At 36.7% G+C, this 26,490-nt stretch overlaps 2 gene segments (V, D, J or C); one reads left to right on the top strand and one right to left on the bottom strand.

The window, feature by feature from the left end:
- The window catches only part of LOC109699244 (immunoglobulin kappa variable 4-1-like), a 935,238-nt gene that overhangs the window by 373,412 nt on the left and 535,336 nt on the right, over positions 1–26,490 (top strand).
- Positions 7,658–26,490, bottom strand: part of LOC109678714 (immunoglobulin kappa variable 4-1-like) — a 171,807-nt gene continuing 152,974 nt past the window's right edge. Inside the window, 1 exon segment of the V gene segment in view lies at positions 7,658–8,054. Within this exon segment, the coding sequence occupies positions 7,720–8,054 (335 nt within the window).

The following is a 26,490-nucleotide window of genomic DNA, read 5'->3' as shown; positions in this document are numbered from 1 at the left end:
TCCCTTGATGCTAGTGAGCATTGAAGATGTTGGAGAGTGCATTCTTCTGAGTCCTCAGCAGGTGCCATTTTTATATGTTTTTCTACTCCAGGGTGTTCCCCTCATATGTCAGTTATTCTTCTGCTAATTGGTTACACCCAAAAGTAGGGATCCTTGGCAGGCTGCTCATCATGTTTTAGCATGAGTGTAGCCATACTGGACGTTATATTGGGCTGCATGACTTATCAGTCCTGTCCATATAGATGGTGTTCTGGTGTTGGTGGCAGCTGTTTGCCTATAGTGCAGAGGTGTGGTAGCTCACTGTTTCTAAACTACAATACACCCAAAGTCCAGACAAACTTTGCAGTTTGTTAAGTAAGACTTTATGTTTTCTACACTTAGGCACCATGTAAATTCTCCTAGTGACATTTGTAAAAATCTTAGCAGTTCAGTTGTAAATCCCCTGTAGCCTTGAGGCCATTCAGTCTTGTTCCCCTCCCTTTATGTCTCATGTAAAAGCTCTTTGCTTAAAACACGAATATTGATCACACCTCATGCATGTAAAATTGCTAACAGCCAACTTAAGTACATGAGCAGAGTAAATCAAATCTGTCAATCAGGCTAAACCATCCCAGCTTGGTACAAATGTCCCATGGATACTACATGTTGGAATCATGTGTTTCTATAGAATAGTCAATCTCAGTGTGAACACCTTTGAGTACATCTGTAGAAGTGTCCCTTTAGATGAACTTGTGACCCAGTTAATTCTGGATAAGGTCAGAAACAGTGCCCATTCCCTTATTTGCAATATTACCTGCTGTTTGCTTTCATTGTTTTTGCTATGCATTTTATTTGTATGTAAATATTTTAGGCAACCTAAGAACAAATGTAAAAGTACAGCTGCAGTAAAAATGAACTGCTTGGTGTTCATCTTTTCGTGGATATCAAGCACAACTGTAAACAAAAAAAACTCATATTCAAATTTTTTAGGGTTTTTTTGTTTTTTGTTTGGTTGGTTTTTTTTGCTTTTGTGATTTTTTTCTCTTTTGATACTTGCCTACCATGCATGTGTTATAAAAATAATCAACAGGGAAATAACTTCAAGTAAGTATAATAAAAGGTTTGTGAATGGACTTTTCAGCAACTTCCTCTACAGCTTTGCATGTAAAATAGTCTTAGATTTGAAACTTTCTTAAAGGGAATTGCACATTCTTAGAAATTTATTCCTTGATCCCTCTTGGCAGCTAATGGGCTTTTACCAAGCCTAAATACAAAGTTTATCATAACTAAAAACGTACTACTAATACAACTACTTTTTCCAACCATGTTTCATTCTCTCCCTCTACACTGCCTCCACAAAAAAAAAATGAAAAAAAAATCTTGGTTGAGGAAGATTGATTGGAAAAAAAGTAATGTGTTCCATTTGAGATTTTGGTATGCTGCATTTCCTAACTTAAGAAGCCACAATGTTCTTGATCTCTCATGGCATTGGGTAGCATTAACTATACATTTTGTGCTTCCAAATCACTTTGTTTTTTTTATATAAGAAATTCTTGATACACCTAGCCTGCCTTTGATTTGGATCCTTCATACTTTCCATTTGTCAGGTGCACAAGATTGCCTTCCTTTTTAGCCTTCTGTCTTCTCACCGGCCATTCCTCCTTGGTGGCCACATACATGGGAAAAGGCCACATGATCTTTCTGACTCCCTTCAGTGTCTAAGACAGCCTGCTTCCTTTGCCTGCATCCCACAAACTCCTTCCCTCATCCTCTTTATCCCATCACATCTCTCCTTATTGATGACATTGTGGTTGTCTCCCTGGAAACCCTACCTATCCTGAATGACTGTCATTGTCTGCCTTTAAAATTCTCCCTCTCCTTTTTAAATAACCATGAGCCTAAGTTATACCCAAAGCTCATTCTGCAAACTATATGCTCAGTATCTTACAGAAAACACCAAACAACAAGGCATTTGAAAAGAAGTCTTTATTTTCTTTTTAGAATGCAGGCTCCTCAAAAGCAGGGGCAAAGTTTTCTGTATGTTCTATTATGCATAGTGCACTGTAAATGCTCAAGAAATATTGATGATAGGTTAAAAAGAAAAGTTTTAAGTAATCTGATATATATGTATACATATATATATATATATATCAGTAGTACATATGGTGATAAGAAGATAGAGTTCTCTGATATCACATTTTTATCTAATATAGGTATATCACTTATGGTATTATGTTATAGTAAATGAAAGTTTGAATTTTCAAAAGCAAAATTATCCTGCTTCTACTTAAGGAAATAAATTATTTTTCAGACAAGTGCTGATTCAAAGATAATATAGTCCTCATTGAAGGTAATTTAAATCTCAGAGCATTATTTTTGTTGGGTTTAAAAGTTGAAAGCCAAAATTAATGCAGAATAAAAAAAACCTCAACTACTTTAATTAAAAAAAATTTCTGAGTAAACAGTTCAAAAATATGTGGAGTTTCAGAAACAGAAATAATGACAATAAGGAAGACAGAAATATTGCTTGAAAAACAAATCAAAATAATAGCATCAGTTTTTGCTACTGTATAAAGGAAATGCTGAAGGGAGTTTGACTAATGATAAACATGAAGATATTAAGAGAAGAAGCCTGGAATAAATGGGTTCATGAAAATTAATACTAGCTGCAAGAACAATGTGTATAATACTGTCTTGTAGACTTAAGATGCATATCTGATTTCTAGCATAAAAAACAATGATCATGTAAAGTACTTAAATATATTCAAAAGATTTAATTCATTCATCCATGTGGTAAATTTAATTTTTCATAGTGGTAGAGATCAAATCTGGGACCTTGGGTGTGCTGAGTATGTATTCTAGAACTGAACTGTACCCAATGCATACTTAGTAACATAAGCAATATAAGTTGAGAATGTCTGCTAGATTGAAATGAGTTCATAATTAACAAGTAAACAAGAAAAATTAGAATTAAAACTGAATAATACAAACTAATCCAAGAAAGTAGAGATAATGGACCATAAAAACAGAGAGGCAAATAGAAATAAAAAATTTTTAAACTCTAGGTGTCATCTCAGCTTTAAAATAATTGAAATATAAATTCCAAGCAAAATTATGAGATCAACTCCATGGGAATTTTCATGGAAACTGGGAATCTGAACAAGTTCCCTTACCCTTTCATCCCATGAAAGGATGCTGGCAAGCAAGAGCCAGGATTTGACTCTCACAAGAAACATTGAGGGTGTTTCCAGAGAGCAAATAGTTTTAGAACCATCCCTTTCTCAAGAGCGCCCATAAATGCCTATAATAAGTAATAGGTGACTAGAGCAAACAAAAACTGCAAAAACATGCCTATAATCAGTAATAGGTGACTAGAGCAAACAAAAACTGCAGTACTCAGCCTGAGACAATGAAACCCAGAGTGCAGCTTAGGAAAAAGAAGAATCCCCCAGAGTGTGGCCTGGGACAAAGAAACCCAGTGCACAGCCCAGGGTCTGGCACATGGCCTGGGGCAAAGAAGCCACTATAGGCAGCAAACGATGGACTTGCCAGTTAACACAAGCACAGAGGCTGTGGAGGGTCCAGTAAATGGTCTGTAATGTGGCAGAGAAAGTGGTTAGAGGAATGCATGCAATGGAAACATCTGAATATAATTCACCACTCAACAAAGGATAGAGCCTGAGAACCAATGGGGTACTGCTGCCAGTCATAAGTCAATCTAAGAAATTTCAGTGGTGAGCATCTCTGACAGGGACTGCCTTGCTGAGTTACCCAACCCACATCAGAGGTATGTCACCAGAGCAGCATTTGACAAAGGAACGAACCCAGATTACAAGAGTAGTAAGTAGTCAGGAGCTTGGGAAAAGAGAAAGCTACAAGTTTAGGGGGAATGATGCGAGACTGACAAGTTGAGGGCCCAAACTCCAGACCTTCATCACAGATTGTATTCAGATCATGAAATTCTCCCCATCCCACCATACCACTGGAAAAGGAATACAAGGCTTTGAACAAACACAATTCCAGAGTCAAGTATCAGACAAGACTGGCATCTAGTGGATTGAAAGACTCTGACACTGGGTGGGGTGAGAGAATACCTACTTGGGGGAGCATAAGAAAATTCTGAATTTTGCTGGGCACTGGTGTCTCATGCCTGTAATTCTAGCTACTTCAGAAGGATTGTGATTCAAAGCCAAACTAGGCAAATAGTTTGTGAGACCCTATTTTGAAAAACTCCTTAACCAAAAATAAGGTTGGTGGAGTGGCTCAAGGTATAAGCCCAGAGTTCAGCCCTAGTACCACATAAATAGAGAAATTTCTAAATTTTTAAGCTAATTTGTTTTTGCGATTGTTATGTTTTAGATGTTCACATTTTCTATGTGTTTGTATTGTTTTCTTTCTATGCATCTGAGTTTGGTAAGTTTGCACTCTCTTTCAACGATTTTCTCCTTAGTTCTCCTTTTCAGTCTCTTCCTTTTCTCTGGTCATTATTTGAGATCCATGAGAAAATTCTGTATTAAATATTAAACTGTATATTGTCCTTCTCTTTCTTACCACCCTTCCCCATTTATACTTTCCTCCCATCTACAACCAGGACTGCTCTCTAGATCACATTTTCTCCTACTTAACCATACATAATCTTTGTTACCCATATTTGCATGGGTAAGATTTGAAATCTCTGAATAATAACTAGTTCCAAATAACCATATGATACCATATCTGTATTTGGTAAATTACAAATAATGATTTTATATAGACAAACGTCTAAGTTTGCTGGTCAAAAAATCAACACACCTTCTCCCATGTATTTAGTAAAACATAATTCAGTTTCTTCAGTAAAAGCATTTTGCAGACATGATGAAATAAGGTAACATTAGGGAAATTACCTGAGTAGTTCTGACCTAATCACAGAGCCCTGAAAATCTGGATCTAGAGACATAGAAAGGGAAATTGGAAGATTCAGAACATGAAGAGGATCAGATGGGGGGAGATTCCCAATGCTGACTTGGGAGATGTAAAAGCCACGTTTTAAGGAATGGGAGTAGCTTCCAGGAGCTGTGAGCAGAGAACCAAGTGATACTGTTCCTCAATTTCTGAGACACAGCCTGATGACTAATGAGCTGCTAAATTAATGGCCATTTGTTATTATGTACTAGAAACCTAGTAGAGATATCAATGTGTCACATGTTAAGAGGGGAACAGAAATCTAAGTAGAAGAATTTATCTTCACAATAAGTTCATGGCCAAGATGATGGTGAAATCTCTGGTTTTGGGTATTTTGTGGTAAAGCTCTACCCTTTTTCTATCACAGATATTATCCTGATATGTGTCCATACACAACACAATCAAGGCTGAATTCCACTTTACAAAAATACACACAGGAGCAGATTAGCTTTGAAGAAGGTCATGTATTACTGGGCTGAGTGGTCTAAGAAGATACTATTTCAGAAGATCCCAAGTTCTTAGTTCAGGTGAACAGAGAACTGAACAGAGACACAAATTGCAAAACTTTATGAAAGAAAAGGAAAGGAAAAGTAAGAAAAAGCACCACAAGACAAATGGTGAGCTTGTGCTATGTGACACCCAAGCACTGACGTCTTTGTTTAAAGACCAATTTATATGATGTAAGGCAGGAAATATCTGGGCAGAGCTTAGAGATTGGATAGGGTGACTGGCAAATTTAATTAACACAGCCTTATCAAATAACATGGGGTATTCTGCAAATGTGCTTATGCTAATTTTTAGCCTATAATTGTATACATGAGATGCAACCAATATTCATAGGGACATAAGAAGAGAACTTGGCTTGATAGGTCAAATTGGGGGCAGGCATTTTTTTTACCAGGCAAGCCAGGCTCAGAGATGGCCCTTTTACACAAGGCTCACAAATATATTTATAACAGCCAGAGTACTTACAACTTATAGAAAATTTATTACTGTAAAGATGGTTCAAAGTGGTGCTAGGGAGAGTAAAACATTCTAGCATGCAGATATCAGGTTGACTAAGAGAAGTCCCATAGTAGGTTGTTTTCCCTGTTTGCTAGTCTGCCTCAAATAGTCTGTCCCTCCAATCTTCATGACCATGGCTCATGACACTTGACAGAACTCTGAGCAAAGTGCTGTGTAAGGAACAGGGAAGACCTGAGATATCCCCAACTGACCAGAACCACATTGCTGCCTGTACCTTTGATAAAAGCCCCAGATGTTTCAGATGCCAAATACAAAGTTTGGGTTGATGCAGGGTATCACAAAATTGTTTTGATTATTATCTTACACCAAGGAAAAGTGGAGTGGAGTTTTCCAATACTTTTAGAATTAGAAATTCTAAAATTTAAAATTGTCTATGCCTTTTCTTCAAAGTTTACTTGTGTTCTAATTATAGATAATGTTCTGGATCTTATTCCACTATACATATTTTGGTGTTATGATTTATGTGAAGTGTCCCCTAAAAAGCTCAAGTGCTGAAGGTTTGGTGCCTAGCTGGCAGATCTAATCAGTGAAGGATGATTGGATCATATGGACACTGACCTAATCAGTAGATCAATCTATTCATGGATGTACAATTTGATGGATTAGGAGATGGTAGAACGTTGGAGGTGGGGTCTTTCAAAAAGACGGTTAACTGGAAGTGTGCCTTTGAAGACTATTTCTCGTCCCAGGATGCTTCCAGTCTCTCTCTGCTTCCCTGCAGTCATGAGGTGAGCAGCTTTCTTCTACCACTGCCTTCCACCATGATGTTTCTGAGTAGCCACACTTAAAAGCAGTGAAGCTAGTTAACCATGGAGTGAACCTTGCAGGATTTTTTGTGAGCTAGAACAAATACTCTCTCCTTTAACTTGTCACAGTAGAGAACACCCTGAATAAGACACATGGTATAATCCTTATCAACAAGTACCAGTTCGTGGTAAATATTTGACATATCTGTGTCACATATGGGCACATTAAGCAAGTTATGAAGAGCTATTTCACATGTAGACAGCTTTAAGATGCTATGGAGTGCTCAAACAATTTTGAGAGGCCTATGAGACTCTTATTCCCTGTTATATTTCATGCACCACATTAGGTGCTCCATTACTATTTTAAATGAATATAAGAATGGGATTAGCTATCATGTGTGTCTCCATGGAGACACCAAGTTTTACCTTGCCCAAACACTGAATCCTATTTAAAAATATGAGCTATAAAGCCTGAAAGGAAAAGTCTATTGAACACAAAACCATATCCAATATTACTATGTAATAAGGTTTCTCAGTGTCTATATTTGGAAAGCTGATAGGTAGACATGGTCCTGGTATAAGGTTAGATCTGATAAGTTTTTTACTCTGAAGATGGAGAAAAGGACTGCCCACCCCCCCACCCCAATGAATGCAGGAAACCACTAAGAGCTGGAAATGGCAAGAGACATGCTTTCCTAGAACCTCCCAATAGGAATGTAGCCTGCCAAATGATTTTAGCCCATTGAATCTAGTGTTGGACTTCTGACCTCTAGAACAGTAAAATGATCAATTTCTCAGCATCAAGCCAAAGAGGTGATGATCTCTATAAACAGTTACAGAATAAATAGAAAACTAACTGATGTTCATTCCTATATTTCTTTATATGTACCTTCCATACTAAAGGATTTAAGAGACACTGAGCAGTTTATTTTCTTTTGTACTGCAAGCCTTCTCAATATAGGCTATCATGCAGATGGAGGTAGTGTGGCAGCAAGAAGCTGATGAGTCTCTGAGAGGAAGTTTATGTTCAAGGCTGAAGCACTGTGTGAAGAGCACTGTAACTCTGCAGACAGTAATAATCTCCCACATCTTCAGCCTGGAGGCTGCTGATAGTGAGAGTGAAATCTGTCCCAGACCCACTGCCACTGAAGCGGTCAGGGACCCCAGATGCCCGGGTGGATGCCCTGTAGACGAGAAGTTTAGGAGGCTGTCCTTTTTTCTGCTGGTACCAAGCCAGGTAGTTCTTCTGGTTGGAGCTGGATAAAAGACTCTGACTGGACTTACAATTGATGGTGATTCTCTCTCCTACAGATGTAGCCAGGGAGCCTGGAGACTGAGTCATTGTGATGTCCCCACAGACACCTGCAATCAAGAAAGGATAATGATCATATTTCCCTACATACATAGACTCTATAATATAAATATTGAAATATGTCATTTAAATTGTCATTTCTTGTGGAGTTATGTCAATGTATTATCGGGTTCATACAGAAAATAGTCATTATATCCATGTACATTTTATCATTTTTATCTCTACAAAAATATTACATTGAAGAACTGTGACATTCTTAAATTTCTCACCAGAGACCCAGAGCAACAGGGACATGAGGACCTGAATCTGTGACACCATCTTCCTCCCCTGCCTGTCTGATGCAACTCAATTTTTACTATAAAAAACTCGTTTATAAAATCTGAGCAGCTGGACTGAGCCTGGAGGGATCTTTGCAAAGCAAACAAAAATTAAGAAAGCAGTTTGGCTGGGAAGTAGATTGTGAAGTATCTGATGCAAATTAAAAACTAAAAATATCACAAGAGGGTAGTTGTGCAACTAGGAAAGACACAGAAGTCAACTTAGAAGTGCTAAACCACAAACCACTTGATGCTCTAATGAAGGGTATCAGTTTAAAATTTAAAAAAATACTTAAATGGATTGAGTTTTGCAGAAATGACAGGTGAAATATCTCAGTTAGATAATACTAGTGAAATAAAAACTTAGAAAAAAACATCAACAAAGAAAGAAAAAGCACAGGGGATGGTGTGAGGGAGGGAGGGAGAGAGAAAGGAAGGAAATTAAGATGGAAAGAAGGAAGGAAGGAAAGAAGGAAGGGAGGGAGGGAGGGAGGGAAGGAGGGAGGGAATATAAAAACAAAGAAAGGAAGGACTGAAAGAGAGAGAGGAAAAGCATAAAGGGGACAGTACAAAAAGAAAGTGATGAATTTGGGCCAATTTTTATTACCTGTGACTATAAACTTTCCCAGCTCCAAAGCCACCGTTATCCTGACCATTTAAGAATATTGCAAACACTTGAGGTCAAGAGTCCAAGCTATGTATGGGCCAGAGAAGCAAAGACAGGCATAGAATTCACTCTGTGAGGAATCTTGTTGTACACTAATTTAAGCTTGTGTCAAAGGTCCCTAATCTCAAAGTAACAGTGAAAATACAGAAGCTGGAATGTATCATTCCAACACCTACAGAAAGTGAAAAGAGGGCTCTAAATTAATTGGGAAGTTGAGAGAGAAAAAAAAGGATTTCCTGAAGATAGAGGATATTTACTGAAAGTTGTTGAAAGATTGGGAGTGGGAGGGAAGAGGTAGTGGAAAATAATGAAAGGGGTTGATTTGATCAAAATAAAGTATACTCACACAGGGGACACATCAAGAAAACGTTTGAACATCAATTTAGAAATTAATAACAAAAGACAGGACTTACAGTGGGGGGAGATTAAGGTGAAGGAATATGGTTGATGGACTTCATATACTTATAAGAAACAGAACAATGAAAGATTTTGATATTGCTTTAACTGGAGTGGGTTCGGCTTGAGGGGCAGTGATGGTAGGGGAAATCTAACCAATGTATAATGTGAGCCTATTTGAAATTGTCACAATGAATCCCTCTTCTACAGCAAATGTACGCTAATTAAAAATTTTAATAAAAATTTCCTCAAGAAGTAATGATTCAAGCCAACACTGACAATTTTTTCTTCATGGAATGGAGAGTTCTATGATTCATTAATCTTGGCGTTGGTCTAAGATGACCTTATTGATAAACTACCAAGTGAAAAACTCTCTGGAGGAACCATCTGAACTTTTCAAGAAACCACATGAATAATTATTCCAGGGCCAACAGAACATAAAGTCAGAAATTTTTACATTTCTTACTAAAATGTAAAGATGAGTACAAAGGAAAAAGCAGTACCAATAACAGAGTTCAGAATTCAGGTTTGGGTATTCTGAAAGTATATTTGAGAAATAAATTCTAAAATTAATACTATGTGCAAAGTACAGAAAAATGAAAAATTAAAATATCATACCAGGTGTGGTACTGTGCTGCTGAAGTCCCAGCATTTACAAGACTGAAGAAAAGAGGATCACAAGTTCAGGGCCAACCTAAGCTACATAGCAATGGCCTGTCTCAAAAGAAAAAAATTAAAAACATTATTAATCAAATGGATATAACTGACAACTCAGAATATTGAACATACAAAACGTGTTATTGACACAGAAGTATTATTAGCATCAAGTATGTGAGGTCGAATATGTATTTCAATTCTTCCATTTAATGAAGATGATCTCCCCTTATTTTACTTTATTATTGTTAGGCATAAAATATTAAAATAAATTCCCATAGGCAGTTTCAATGTTCACCTAGGAAATACAAGGTTACATAATATGAGAGACAAACAATATGTGGTTTAAAGAGGTTCCCGATTTCCAAGGACAAGATTATGAATAATGAATAAATTACCAAATCAGTTTCTAATAGTTCTCATAATCTCTAGATTCTTGTTAAATTTTACAGTTTTGTTTTGTGACTACTCCAGTGAGTTCAAGTTGCTTTCATTCAATTAATTTACTATTGCTCAGTCAGCTTAGGCTAATAGACAAAAAGTTCTTAAGAATTCAGAAAAATGACAAAAGGGCCAATTTCTTTTGTTTCTCTCTTACCTCTGCACTTCTAGCAAGAGGTACTTTTCTTTTGAAATTTTTCTCACTTTTACCCCATTACACTAAAACAGACCCTTGCTCAACTTCCAGCTTATGAGACTCTCCTTGTTTGTGGGTGAGATACCTTGAAATACTTTTCATGTGTGTGACCTCAACTATCTGGGATTTTTCATGGAAACTAAGAATCTGAAGGAGCACCTTACCCCCTCATTCCAGGACAGGAGGCCTGCAAACCAGAGACAGGAGTTGATCTCACAAGAACCACTGGGGTTGTTGCTAGTGGTAAAATAGTTTTGAAACCACCAGTATCTCAAGGGCACCCATAAATGCCTATAACAAGGATCTATGCAGCAATAATGGGTGGCTGGTGCTGAGAACCTGTAGTGCACAGCCGAGAAAAAGAAACCCAGAGTGCAGCTTAGGGCAAAGAAGCCCGGAGAGTGTGACCTGGGACAAAAAAAACCATTACACAGCTAAGGGTCTGGCACGTGGCCTGGCCATAGAAGCCACAGTGGTGGACAGCCCAGGATGGAAATGTCACTGTGGGACTAGCACAGATGCTGTGGAGGTTCCCATACATGGTCTATAACATGGCAGAGAAAGTAGTGAGAGAAACACAGGCAGCAGACCCATCTGAATATAATTACCCACTCAACAAAGGAGAGAGCTTTAGGACAGGAGAGGAAGTGCTGTCTGAAACAACCCAATCTAAGAAATTTCAGTGGTGAGCATCTCTAATGGAAGCTGTGATGCTGAGCTTCCCAACCCACTTCAGAGGCATGTCACTGGAGCAGAAATTTGACAAGACTGCACTCAAAGTACATAACAGATTGTAAGTAGCAGAGAGAATGGGAGCAGAGAAAACTACAAGTTTAAGGGGGATGAAGTGAAACTGTCAAGTTCAGGGCCCAAACTCCAGAAGTCTTCACCACAGATTATATTCAGATTAACCCCCACATACTCTCCCACTCCACTGAAAAAGCAGCACAGGCCTGTGGTCACACAGCATTTAAAGTCAGATGTCTGTCTAGACTACCATCTAGTGGACTTAAAGACTAGGACACTGAGAGGGGAAAAATGCCCTCTCAGGAGAGCATTAGAAAATTCTGAATGTTTATGCTGATTATTTCCTGTTACTGTTAAATTTTGGATGTTCAGATTTTTTATGTGTTTGAATTGTTTTTATTTCTACACATTTGAGTTTGATAATTTTGAACTCTCTCCTACTTTCTCTTCACTTCTGTTTTTCCCTCTCTTCCTTTACTCTGAAGTCATCATATGAGACCCAGAAAACCTGCTTTTCAGTATTAAATCTTAAACTATGTCTTCTCCTTCACTTTACTATTGCTCTTCTTTTCTCATTTATACTTTCCCCTAATCTACAGCTAGGACTGCTATCTAGATCATATTTTCTTCTATGTATATTTAACCAGATATAATCTTCTTTGTTGCCTACAGTTTTAGTGAGTAAATAAATTGCCAGATCACCTCGTTTTGATTTTCTTTATGTTTGCCTGTCTGATTTTCTACATTTTTCTAACCTCTTCTCTCCATCAACACAATATTAATTAGATCTCTTCTACCTATCTCACTCTAATTTCACATTAACCCCTTCTATTATCTCTTTCTGACTTACAAAAACCATATATTCATTAGAGTAATACCCCCATCTTCCTATTACCACCCTATTCCCTTGGGACTTCCTAGATAACAAAGATTCATCTTTGCTCCAGTACACCTCTGAAGATCAGATATCTGGAGCAGTACCAAACATTAATCTTCTTTAGGAATTGCTATAACCTTAAGATTGTGATTTATCAACTGTGAAAGCTTCATCAGCTAAGCTTCCTCTCCTGCTGTGGAGTAAGTGCCAGTACCCCTCATCTTAGGAACTGAAACTAAATGCTTGACTACTGAGTTACACATACACAAGTGTGTGACAAGAGACTACACCACAAGTGAGCCAATACCTAGTGCTAATTAATCTTTGAGGAATCCCCAACTGAAGAGGCACAGGGTATTGGAACCTCCAAACAAAATGACCCCAAACATATAAATCTCAATGAAGAAACATAAAGCAACAAGGCAACACCTCTCCTTCAAAAGCCAACAACTCTACAATAAAGGACTTAAACAATACTAAGAGAAAGAAATATCAATTGATGACTTCAAATATACAGTGACAAGAATGATCAATGAATTCAAATAGGAGATGGATAAACACCTGAATAAATTTAAAAAATGACACATAAAAACTGATTTAAAAGAGAATTCAAACAAATGGCTGAAAGAAATAAAGAAGACAATGCTGTATATGACAGAGGAATTCAATAAAGATAGAAAAATCCTGAAAAAATCAAATTGAAACCTTGAAAACGAAATCTCAATATCCCAAATAAAAACCTCAAACAAAAGTCTGGATAACACAGAAGAGCAGTTTGAAAATAGAGTATCAAGGATTAAATATAAAGTAGAGAAATTAGATTGATCAGACAAAGATGCTGAAAAAATACTCAAGGAATATTAATTGAACAGCATGAATCAAAAGACCAAACCTGTGAATCATGGGAATAGAAAGAGAAGAAATGTAAACTAAAGATATACATAACTTATTCAGTAACACAGCAGTAGAAAAACCAGCTTAGAGTAAAAAACATTGTCCAAGCAAACTGAGCCAAAAAGTGGGCAAGTGTGGCTTTATTCATATCTGATAAAGCAAATTTCAGACCAAAATAGTCCAAAAACAAAGTGAAGATCCCCTTCAAATAAAGGAGCAACCCATCAAGAGGAAAAAAATCCTTAACATTTATGTGCCAAACTTTGGTTCACCCAGCTACATTGAAAAACAAAAAACACTACTGGACTCAAAACCACATATAGCCTCTAGCACAACAATAGTGGAACACCTCAACACTCCGCTCTAACAATAGATAAGTCATCCAGACAAATAATCGACAAAGAAATCTCAGAACAAATTGACATGATAGAACAAATGGACTTAACAGGCATCTACAGAGTCCTTCATCCAGCAGTTGCACAATATCCATTTTTCTCAGCAGCCCATGGAAAATTCTCCAAAATGGATATTCTAAACCACAAAGCAAGTCTTAGAAAATATAAGACCACAATGGAATAAAACTAGAACACAACTTCAAAAGAAGACTTAACAACAGTTTGTTGGATGGTCAGAGGTCATTGAAGAAATGAGGAGGGAAATCAAAAAAATTCCTGCAATATAAAGAAAATGAAAACATATACTACTAGAGCCTTTGAGATATAGCCAAGGCAGTGCTTAGAGGAAAATTTATAGTGTTGAGTACCTATATTTAAAAAAGAAAAAAATAACCTAATGAAGGTACCACAAGCTCTTAGAAAAACAAGAAGAAGCCAAACACAAAACTACCAGATGGAAAGAAATAATACAAATGGGAACAAAAAAATTAATAAATTAGAAGTCAAAAAATTATGCAAAACAATCAATTAACCCATAAGTTGGTTCTTTGAAAAAAATAATATTGATAAGCCTTAGCCATTCTCACTGAAGAAGAAAAGTCCCGAATCAATAAAATTAGAGGTGAAAATGGACTATCACAGCAAAAAACAATGAAATCCACAGGATTACATTGCTATAAGAAAAGATAGGAAAAATACTTAAAGATAGAGGCATAGATACAGTTTTCTGGCTAGAACTCCAATTGCTCTGGAAAAACAAGCAAGGATTGACGATGAGTTTGAAACAAAAAGCTTCTGCACAGCAAAGTGAACAATTATCAGAATCAAGAAAAATTCTACAGAATGAAAGAATATCTTTACCAGTTTTCATTGGATAAAGAAATAATATCCAGAATATATAAAAAGCAACAGAAGTTAAAAAACCAAAAGAAAAAACAACTCAATAAATAAATGGTCAAATGAATTAAACAGACATTTCTGAAAAGAAGCACACAAGACCAAAAAATTCATGAACTAATATTCAACATCCTTACATATAAAGGAAATATAAATCTAAACAACAATGATATTCCATTTCACCTAAGTTAGGAACCATCAAAAAACAACCATATAGAAATGCTGATGATGATGAGGGAAGAGACAAAGCCTTATACAATGTTCACGAGGACAAAAATTAGTACGGTCATGATGGAAGTCCATAGTCATTATGGTGATTCCTCCAGAAACTATAATAGAACTACTGTATTATCTTGTAATACTACCCTTGGGTGTATATCCAAAGGAATGTAAGTCAACACGCAATAAGATGCCTGAATACCCATGTTTATCGCAGCACTATTCAAAGTAGTGAAACTACAGAGTCAACCTAGGTGCCCATCAATTGTTGAACAGATAAAGAATATCTAGTATATATACACAATGGAATATTATTCAGCCACGAATGAGAATGAAATTAAGTCATTTGAAGGAAAGGGGTTGGAACTGGTGATCATTAGGTTAAGCAAAATAAGCCAGACTGAGAAACACAAACATTGCAGGTTCTCTGTCATATGCAGAATCTAGACCTACATGAAAAGGAATGATATGAGGATAAAACCAGGATTGTTTGATGGAGAGAACCAGTCAGGGAGAAGGTGAAAAGAAAGGGTGATGGGGGAAAATATGATCAAAATACTGTATATGCATGCATGAAGGCAGTTAAAAACTGTTTAGAAAGGGGTACACAGGCATAAGAAAGAGCAATATAAGGCATGAATTTAATCAAAATAAGTTATGTGCATTTATAGAAACATCACAATTAAACTCCATTCTATAATAAATATAAGTACATCAGTAATATTCCACCTTGCAAATCAGAATGGTTACACAAAGAAAACAAGCAAGAAATGATGGTGAGGATAGGGATATAAGGAAAGGACCCAAATATACTCCCGGTGGAATCACAGTCTGTATCAGTTTAGAGGTTCTCTCAAGAAACTAAAAATAGAACTACCCTATGATCCTGCTATAGCATCCTACAAAGTAGGTCTAACCCACCTCACAAACCTGAAGTGTCCAGAAACAAATTCCTAGTCTTCCTCCCCTAAAGCTCTTCTCCCAGTCTTCTCTACCTAAGCAAATGCAGATGCTTCCCTTCCAGTTACTCAAAGAAAAATCACAGCGTAATCATGAAATCTCTCTCTCACACCCCTGGATAACACCATCAGCACGTTGTTATTTTCCGTTTCAAAACACCACTCGTGCTTCTGTTCAACCTCCTTGCACAAAGCAATCTGCTATGTATTCTTTCCTGTATGTCCATATGTTTCCCAGACGATGATTTTAAGCTACAAATCAAATCACATCTGCTTTATTCAAAACCATTCAAAACCTTCAAGTAGCTTCCAAAGCCCTTCATGACCTCCTCTTTATTTCTTTAACTTTTTTCACCTTTTTTTTTTACCTTTTTATGATCTACTTCTGCAATACTGGCTTCCTTTTATTTCTCCAAACTACTGCTGGAGGCTTTCATATGTGTTATGTTTTAATTCAATACAAATACCTTTAAAGAAAAATGTGACAATCCACTGTTTATACCCCCAGAAAACATATTTGTATGATAGAGAAAAGGGATTGCTGTTTTCTAAAATTGCCATTTTTCATTAAATACTTAAAACTGTAATCACTTAACCCTGTAAATATATGAAGGACAGTCCTAATTTCTGCCATATAACAGACAAATATTAAGATAAGTATAGTTTAATCAAAATGCCATGTTGTCTCAGAAATATGGTCAAAAAAAATGAAATGTTTTGCTGTTGTCCAATTGATTGTCAGACTCAAAACACCCTCTAGCATGCAACAAGTAGGACAATGTTGTGCACAAAATTTATGTCGGCAGGAAACTGAAGGTGAATGATGTCTATAATCACAGAATCCTATGCCCACTCTGGATCACACCAGGTTCTACAGTCCCAGGAAAAATGTCTGTCTACTGTCTGCCCTCTCCATCTCCATGACTTAGTTTAAGTGCCTTACAAATCATCTATCAAACCATGATGTGAAGAAATAGAGACCAAGACAGAAATGTCTTAACCAAGACACTTACTTAGGTCCTGGCAAAGCTGAGGCCAAAACCAGATCTCACAACTATGATGCCACAACCTCCTCCCACCACTTCTCCAATCCAAAGTCTAATGCAACAACAGGCAAAAAATTCTACCTAAATGTCCTGTTGGAAAGACTCTAAATTTATTTCATTAGGTGCTTAAAGATGGGGCCTCTCATTTTTCACACAAGATGCAACTGGAATTGAATAAATACCTTCCTCTTCCTCAGTGATATCCATTTCTGCAATTTGGAGCTTATCTTTTAAAATGTGTCTTTTTCTCACAACAAGTGATACAACTTGTATCTTCTATATTTATGTGGATCAACTTTAATGCAACATTCTGCATGAAGCATTCACATAAAAGGACACTCCAAAAAAGATGTTCAATGAGGTTCATGACCTCATATTGTCCCCTCTTGTACTTGTAGCCATAAGGATTTATCTCAGCATAATGTGAGAAAACCAACAAGGGAAATTCACTCCAATGGTGATATTAAAAATAAGACCAATGTCTGGAGCAGCATCTGGAATATTCAATCTTTAGCCCAATGCATACCTGGTTCAAATGCATGGCAAAGAGCACTATAACCTGGTTCTCCATCCTTCCCAGTGTCTCTATGAAGGCTATAGCTACTAAATTGAATATCTTCCAAAGACCTATGTTAAAGGAATAGTTGCAAGCCCCTTATACTAATGGGAAGAAGACCTAACTTTAAGAGGTGGGTGCCTAGTAGGAGGTCTTGAAATTCTTGTTGGAATGCACTTGAAATGTGATTGTGGGATCCTAGACTCACTTCTCCCTCTTTTTTTGTATCCTGACCATGAGATGAGTAACTGTGCTCCACCAGGTGCTTCCTCCATAATGTTCTGCCTCATTACAAATCAAAAGCAATGTGGTCAATTGATCATGGACTGGAACCTGCAAATATCTCAGCCAAAATAAGCCTTTTCTTGTTACAAGCTGACTCCCTTGGGCCTTTTGCTACAGTAACAGAAACCAGACAAAGACAATGAACCACCCACCAAGTATAACTATTATAACTTTTCTAATATATTTCTCATAAGTTTCATATTATTTATATCTCTTAGGGATTTTCTCTGTTACTTATTAAAAAAAGAACCTTGATTACTCCATCAACCAAATTGGAGATAGTATGATTTAGTGATGGAAATACTTAAGAATCCACTAATATAAGTATCATGGAAAGGACAGAGGAACATTCTCAGAGAATTTCTCCCAGCAATTAATGGCAATTGACCAAAGGACATATGACCGAGTTGAGCCTCTTTTCTTCAGTATACTCACCAAAGTTTCTTGTGATTTCTGCTCCACAGGGACCTTAGCTCTCTACATGCCACCAAGAGGTTACAACCAAACAGTTAAAGAATGTAACAGTGCACTCCTCACCTCAGTCCCATCTTCATGACATGGGTAAACCTGAGTCTGGAAAACTTGTTCTTTATTCTGAAAATCCTCCAGGAACACCACCACCCCAAAATGCAGGGTAGGAAGAAAGAAACTGAAGAGTTTCATCATAGGGTCACTAATTTTATATCTATTGTATTATTTAGGGGCTTTATGCCTATTCTATTATTTGAGACAGCTTACAAAAAAAAATCCATAAAAGTTCCATTTAAACTTCCTTTTATAATCATATCCAGGTCTGTTGTGCCTCCCTGCACAGTGCTCTTGACTCACTGGTGGTTGTGTTGAAAGATAGTCAGACTCTTATCATGTTTTAAAGGCAGAACAAGTAAGCACTGCTGACATATTAGATGTAAGAAGTGAGAGAAATATCAGAGAATGACAGCTACGGGTGTTTAGGACTGAGACACCAGACAACTTGAAATGATGTTTTCTAACAGGGGAATGCTGAGCAAAAGCAAATTAGAAGGCAGATGGGAATCAGTACCTTACAAGGAACACACTAGAACTGTGAGCTACTGCTAGACTTTCAGCTGGCAATGTTAGTAGGATAGATGTATATGTGAAACTCTGAAGTTCTGGGAAGCAGTCTGAACTAGAAGAGCAAATTTGGATCATGAGATAGTATCATTAAGCAACCAGTATAACAGATGAAGGCAAACTAGGTACCAGCAGGTAGCCCAATAAGTGGAAGTCAAACAAATGAGGAGAAGCAAGTATGGTCACTGACAAGCAGTGGCTACCGAGGTAAGAATTGAACTAAAAGCAATGTCCCAGAACCAAAACACTGTTTTCAAAATGCCTTTACAGGTTTGAAATACAAAATTTAAGTAGTTAAATGAAGAGAAAATTTTATTTTGAGATTAGTTTTTATTACAGAATCCACACACTTTCATTTATAAGATCCACAACTATAGGATCATAAGTCTCTTTGGGCAAGTGTAAGATGTGGAAGATTACTTTTGGAAAACACGTGGGTTCTTGCTGTTCTATGCTGCTTGTCCTCATACACTAAAAATCGAAGGAAGGATGGCTCATCATCCCTTCCTCTTACAAAGTATCTTGAATGCTTTGCCTACCATGCTATGCTGCAGTGCAATGACTGCCGACTGCTTTCAGTATCTCCATATGAAAGCAATGAAGAGCTCAAGGCTCATCTGTCCCATTACTTTTACTCTACATGAATGACACAAGATCACCAAAAATTTGTTTGCAAGATCATTTGATTAATTCATCAAATTTGATTTATACCGCTCTTGTCATCATTTGAATCCACCTCTGACCCATGTACTGCTGTCTGCTTCAAGTACAGCACACAAGCTTCTGCAGGTTATTGCAACTCTGCTGTCTTGTTTGCAAACTCAATTGTCTGCTCCTCAACAGGACTTTTCTGTCCCCCATATTTTAGGTGAATTCTCACAGACACAGTCATTCTCCATCACATTATCTGGTCTATGTTCTTCTCATTTTTGTTTCTCTGCACGTCCTAGGTGCTCATTCATGTTGACAAGGGGTTTCTACTAATGCACAAAGTTTAGTTTTACATGCTTGCACATTCTCATTTGTGCAAACCTCACTGTTTAACTTTCCATTCCCTAACATTGGTGGTTCTCTGGCTTCAATGCAGCCAGTTGAGTTCATGCCTGAAAGGAGACTTTTAGCCATGCAAAGCTCAGGGAATAACCCTCAGGAAGTGCACAGCCCATGGGAGATGGATGTGCTTGTCTGGCTGAAGGAAACAAAGGAAACCTGTGTTGGAGTCAAACACAGGCATGATGCTAGAAGACCATGGAGATCTACTAGCACATTTGAGCTTTGTACTAAGTACAATAAGACCATGTAGAGAAATAGTAAGAATTAGTTTGTGGTTATGGAGTGCTTTTTAGTACAGATTTTGCTTGATGCATGTGGAAGGAAAGTATGGAGCCCATCAACATTTCTGAACCAGCTGGGATATTAGCTCTTTCATACTCTAAAATTACTTAATGACCAAGATTTAAACCTCTGAACTACACCCAATTCCAAATAACCATACAAGATCCAGTCATTATTTGGTACACTAAATATAATTATGTGTACACAGAATTCTAATTTTGCTAGCCCATCAATTGCTGACCCAGGAATAATCACACTTCCTCTGAGGTATTTAGTCAAGCAAAAATTCAGTTCCTTATGAAAGGGATTTTAGAGATGTAATGAAAGAAAGTGACTTTTATTTTTGTGCTGGAGTACATCATGACATTTACAAAACTTCTTAAAATATATCAAATATATCATTGGTGAATTCACCCCCTCCACCATTCTCCTTTATCCCTCCTACCTCCATTTCTGGAATAGTTCCACTTGGTTTCATCTTTCCATTTATATACATGTGTACACAGTATTTGCACCATATTCACCCTCCTACTTCCTTTCCCCACATCCTCACTACCAACCCCGAAGAAAAAGACATTTTTGCTTATTTAAGGTAGCTATACAGGTAATTTATATATATATGATATCCCCATATTGGTTTATCTCCTTTGTTATTCTCCTCTCTACCTTAGTCTTCTTCTTATGGTGATTTCAACAGGTTTAAAAAATCTATTTTCATTCTTGCATAGGAAGTACATCAACCATAATCACCTTCTTAACTTCCTTCTTTACCCTCCCTCTCTTGTATGTGACCTCTCCTTACTGTGAACTGTTTTTCATAATAGTGCTGCATGTATTAGGTCTATCTTGCACATATGAGAAAAAACATGCATCCTTTGAGTTTTGTACCAGTCTAACCTCTCTTATGATGATGTTCTTTAGTTCCATCCATTTATTTGTTAACAACAAAATTTCATTCTTCTTTATGGCTGAATGAAATTTCATTTTACATAAATAGCACATTTTCTTAAACCATTCATCTGTAGGGCATCTTGGCTCATTTTATAGCATAGCTATAACAATAAACATGGGTGTTCGGGTCCCTTTATTGTAACCTGACTTACATTCCTTTAGGTATATCCCTAGGAGTGGTATTGCTGGATCATATGGCAGTTCTATTTTTAGTTTTTGAGGAATCTCCATACTGTTTTCCATAGTGGTTGTACTAATTTACATTTCTACCAACAATGTTATTAGGGTTCATTTTTCCCCTCATCTTTGCCAACATTTGTTTTTTGTGTTCATGCTGATAGTCATTCTAACAAGAGTAAGGGGCAGTCTTAATCTGGTTTTGATTTACATTTCCTTTATGGCTAGGGATGTTGAGCAATTCTTCATATAGCCATCTGGACTTCCTTTGAAAATCTATTCTGTTCATTTTCCCCTTTCTCAATGAGTCATTGATTTTGGAGGAGTTTAGTGTTTTGAGCTTCCAGTACATTCTGGTGATTAATCCCTTGTCAGATATGTAGCTAGCAAGTATTTTCTCCCATTCTGTGGGCGGTTTCTTATATTTGGTGACCATTTATTTTGTTGTGCAGAAGCTTTTTAATTTAATTTAGTCCCATTTGTCAATCCATTTTCTTTGTTACTGAGCCATTTGAGCTCTATTGAAGAAGTTATTGCCTATGCCTATTAATTTCAGTGTATTCTCTGCACTAGCTTCAATGTTTGGGGTCTTATATTAATCTACCTTGAGTTAATATTTGTATAGGATGAAAGACATGGATCTAGTTTCAGTTTTCTGCGTGCAGATAACCAGTTTTCCCAGCAACATTTGTTAGAGAGTCTGTCTTTTCTCAATCATAAGTTTTTGGCACCTTTGTCAAAAATTAGGTGGGTGTAGCTGTGTGGATTTATATCTGGGTCTTCTGTTCCACTGAACTTTGTGTCTGTTTTTGGTGCCAGTACCATATTGTTTTTATTGCTGTGGCTCAGTAGAATACTTTGAAGTCAGGTGTTATGACACTTCCAGCTTTAGTCTTTTTGCTCAATATTTCTTTAGCTATTTATCATCTTTTGTGATTTCAAATGTACTTTAGAATTGATTTTTCAATGTCTGTGATGAATTTCACTGGAATTTTGATGGGGATAGCACAGAACATGTAGATTGATTTTGGGAATGTAGCTATTTTGCAATATTGATTCCACCAATCCATGAGCATGAAAGATCTTTCCATCTTCTGTAGTCTTTGTCAATTTTTTACACTTTTCATTGTAAAGGTCTTTCACATCCTTTGTTAGGTTTACTCCTAGGTCTTTTACTTTTTTGAAACCACTGTAAGTGGAATTGTTTTCTTATATTCTTTCTCAATCTGTTCATTGTTGGTATGTAGAAAGGATACTGGATTTTATAATTTGGTTTTGTATCTTGCTACTTTTCTAAAGGTGTTTATGATGTCTAGGAGATTTTGGTGGAGTTTTTCAGATCTTGTAGGTAAGCTCATGTCATCAATAAGTAGGAATAATTTGACTTCCTCCTTTCCTATTTGTTTTCCTTTTATTTCCTCTTCCCATTATTATTCTGGATAGGAATTCCAAGACTATATTAAATAACATAGGTAGTTTTTTCTGGTTCCTGACATTAGAGGATATCGTTTCAATTTTTCCCCATTTATTATGATGTTGGCTAAATGCTTGTCATATATAGACTTTATTATGTTGAGGTACATTCCTTCTATTCCTAGTTTCATCAAAACTTTTATCATGAAAGTATGATTAAATTTTGTCAAAGGCTTTTTCTGCATCTATTAAGATGATGATGTGGTTTTTGTCTTTGTTTCTGTTAATATGTTGTATTACATTGAATGATTTTCATATGTTCAACCATCCCTACATTCCTGTGATGAAACGGACTTGATCATGGTGTATGATCTTTTTGATAGATGGTTGAATTTGGTTTGACAATATCAGATTGAGGATTTTGTTATCTAAATTCATTAAAGAGATTGGCTTGTAATTCTCTTTGTTTGTTTTGTCCTTATTGAGTTTGGAGATGAGTATAATACTGGCTTTATAGATTGAGTTTGGCAGTATTCCTTTCCTTTCGATTTTGTGGAAAAGTCTGAGTGCTGGTATTAGTTCTTCTTTAAAGATCTGATAGAATTCATAGTGAATTCTTCAGATCCTGGATTTTTCTATTTTAGGAGACTCTTGCTGCTTCATTTTCCATGCTTATTATAGATCTATTTAAATGATTTATAATCTCTTGGTTCAATTTTGGATGGTCATATGTGTCTAGAAATTTGTCCATTTCTACTAGATTTTTAAGTTTATTTGAATATAGATTTTCAAAGTAGTCCTTAATGATTCCCTGGAGTTCCTTGGCATTTGTTGTGAACTCCCCTTTTCCATTTTTAATTTTATTCATTTGGGTCTTTTCCCTCCTCATTTTATTCAGATTTGCAGGGATATTTTGGAGGAGATGCTGTTTTCTCGATCTCTCCCTTGTTAGAACAAGCTTTTACTCTCACTCCCGGTTATTACTTAACTGGGGGGTGACTGGAGATTCAGAAAAGACACAGGATAGACAGACAGGCAGAAAGTGGGGTCAGGTGGATTGGGAGCTCTGATGGAGATGCCCAACCCTCATTGCTTCTTTTCTCTATCTTTATTCTTTAAGGCCTTACTCCTTGCAGCTCTTTAAAACCTTGCTTCTAAAGTCTTCTTTAAAACCTTGCTTGAAACCTTTTTCATTCCTTTTTCCTTAGACTCACACTGTCCCATGCTTTCTCTTAGGTTATCTTTAGCTTAATCGCTCTTTTGCCCCCAGGCTAGCAGCTTTTCTTTAGCATTTTCTCTTTAACTTTCTTAAAGTCTAGGTGCTCAGACTTGCAAAGTCTGGGTCCTCTACCTTGCACTGTTCTATGTTCTCTTTGGCTTTGCTTTAGCTTCTAAAGCCTATGTATAAAATTCTTTCTTTAGCTTAGCATTCTAAAGACTATGTTAAAGTTCTCAGTGCAGACTTTCTATTTACCCCTCTTTAGCCATTTTTTTCCCTTCAGCAATTTCCCTTTAGCAAGTCTTTTCCCTTCAGTGATTCTTTTCCCTTCCAAAAGCTTCACACACCAAAAAGCCCTAAGCAACATCCTAAATTGAAAAACCCAAGCCAAAGCCCAAAGTAAAAGCCAAAGGCAAAAAGCAAAAAGCCCCAAGCCCTCCTTCAGTGGGCCTTTTATAAACAGCACAAGCAGGGTGGAGTAGAGGCTCTCGGGGAGGGGTGTTACATTGTAACAGGAGAAACCTGCATCAATGCTTCTCTGAACACAAGATTAGGAGATGCAACTCTTCTGCTTTTTTCTGTTTCATGACCGGGGCTGTGCCTATCTCGACCTACAGATGAAAGCAATTAAGCTGCATCTCACCTTGCTTACGTCCAGTTCTCCTAGGCTTTCCATAATCTGCTCTCCACAGTATGTCAATCTTATTTGTCTTTACAAAGAACCAGCTTTTGGTTTCATTGATTCTTTGTATGAGTTGGTCTCTTTTTCATTGTAGATTTTGGCCTTTGTTTTTATTATTTCTCTCCTGCTAGTTTCGGGTTTAGCTTGTTCTTACATTTCTAGGAGTTTGAAATACAGCATTAGGTCATATTTTTGAAATCTTTCTGTGTTTTCAATATATGCAGCCATAGCTATAAACTTTCCCCTTATGACTGCCTTTGATTTGTCCCATAGGTTCTGAAACATTGTGGTTTCATTCTCATTAAATTCCAGGAACTTTTTGATTTCTTTCCTTATTCTTTTTATGATGCACTGATCATGGAGCAAGGTGTTGTTCAGTGTCCAGGTGTTTGAGGATTTTCTGCTGTTTCTTTTGTCATTGAATTCTAGTTTTACTGTGTTGTGGTCAGAGAATAAGATGGGGGTTAATTCAATTTTCTTACATTTGTTAAGACTTGCTTTGTAACATAAAATGTGGTCTATTTTGGAGAAAGTTCAATGGGTTCCCGAGAAAGTATGTTGTGTTGTTACAGGATGGTATCTCTGTAGATCTCTGTCAGGCCCATTTGATCTATGGTACCATTCAATTATAAAGTTTCTTTATTGATTTTTTTTGTCTGGAAGACCTATCTATTGGCGATAGAGGACTATTGAAGCCTTCCACCACCACTTTGTTGGAGTCTATCTGTATTTTTAAGTCCATTAGTGTATGTTTAATGATATTAGTTGCACTGACATTAGACACATGTAAGTTTAAAATTGTTATTTCTTCTTGATATATTGTTCCTTTTATTAGTATGAACTGCCCTTCTTTGTCTTTTATGACTAATTTAAGTTTGAACTCTACTTTTCTGATATAAGTATTGTTACTATGGCATGTTTTCAGAGCCATTAGCTTGGTAAATCTTTGTTCATTCTTTCACCCTAAGCCGAAGTTTGTTTCTCTCTGTAAGGTGGGTTTCTTGTAAACAGCAAATTGTTAGGTCTTCCTTTTTAATCCAGTATGCTAATCTGTCTTTTGATGGGGGAGCTGAGGCTATTAACATTCAGTATTAATATTGAGAGGTATGTGTGATTTCTGCATTTAGTTGTTTTGTTGTATGAGGGTTTGTGTGTGTGCATCTAATTCTATGCTACTCTCTAATTACTTGCCTACTCATCTCTTGAGATGTCATAATTCCCATCATGGAGAGGTTCTATTTTGTCATGTCTGTTTATTGTTCTGGAGGCTTTCTGCACCTGAAAGGCATCTCTTTCTTGAGATTTGGGGAGTATTCTGCTATTATTTTATTGAATATATTACCAATACCTTAGGCTTGCACCTCTTCTCCTTCTCCAATTCCCATGATTCCTATGTTTGGTCTTTTGAGGGAGTTGAAAATTCATGTATATTCCTTTCACAGATCTCCATTCCATGTCTAAGCATCTTCTGGGGTTTTATGATATCTATTTTGTCTTTGAGTCTTGAAATTCTGTCTTCCAATTGTCCAGTTGTTCCAGTTTGCTGCACTGGCTTCTAATTGTACTTTTTATTTGACCTAAGGAGTTTTTTTTTTATTTCTAGGATTTTTGTTTAATTCTTTTTTTTGACACTCTCCATATCTTTGCCAAACTCCTCTTTCATATCTTTCACCATCTCCTTTATTTCATTTATCTCTTTTTCTATAATCTCCTTAGTTTCATTTTGGAGTTTGTTGAAATGTTTTGAGTTCATTTAGTTGTTTCTGTGTCTTCTTGGGTTTTTCATTCATGTTCCCCTGGGATTCTTTAGGTTGCTCTTGTATGTTCTCTTTAAGCTCATTGATCATTCACATTATCATTCTTCTGAGGTCAGCAGCTGAGAATTCATCCCTGTCACTTTCTAGCTACTTCTCTGTTGTGTGATTGTTTGCCTTTTGAGTCATCATATTCCCCTGTCTTCTTTTTCCCCCATATCTCTAGTTTTGCTTTGCTCATGTGTTTTTAATTAGTTAGCTGTGGGTTTTAATCACCTGTTATCTTTCCCTTGTCTTAAATTCTATTCTCTGGC

This window comes from Castor canadensis, chromosome 12, assembly GCF_047511655.1.
Source record: "Castor canadensis chromosome 12, mCasCan1.hap1v2, whole genome shotgun sequence".
Lineage (NCBI taxonomy): Eukaryota > Metazoa > Chordata > Mammalia > Rodentia > Castoridae > Castor > Castor canadensis.
The sequence above is the reverse complement of the archived record's forward strand: the minus strand, read 5'-3'. Positions and strand labels throughout refer to the sequence as shown.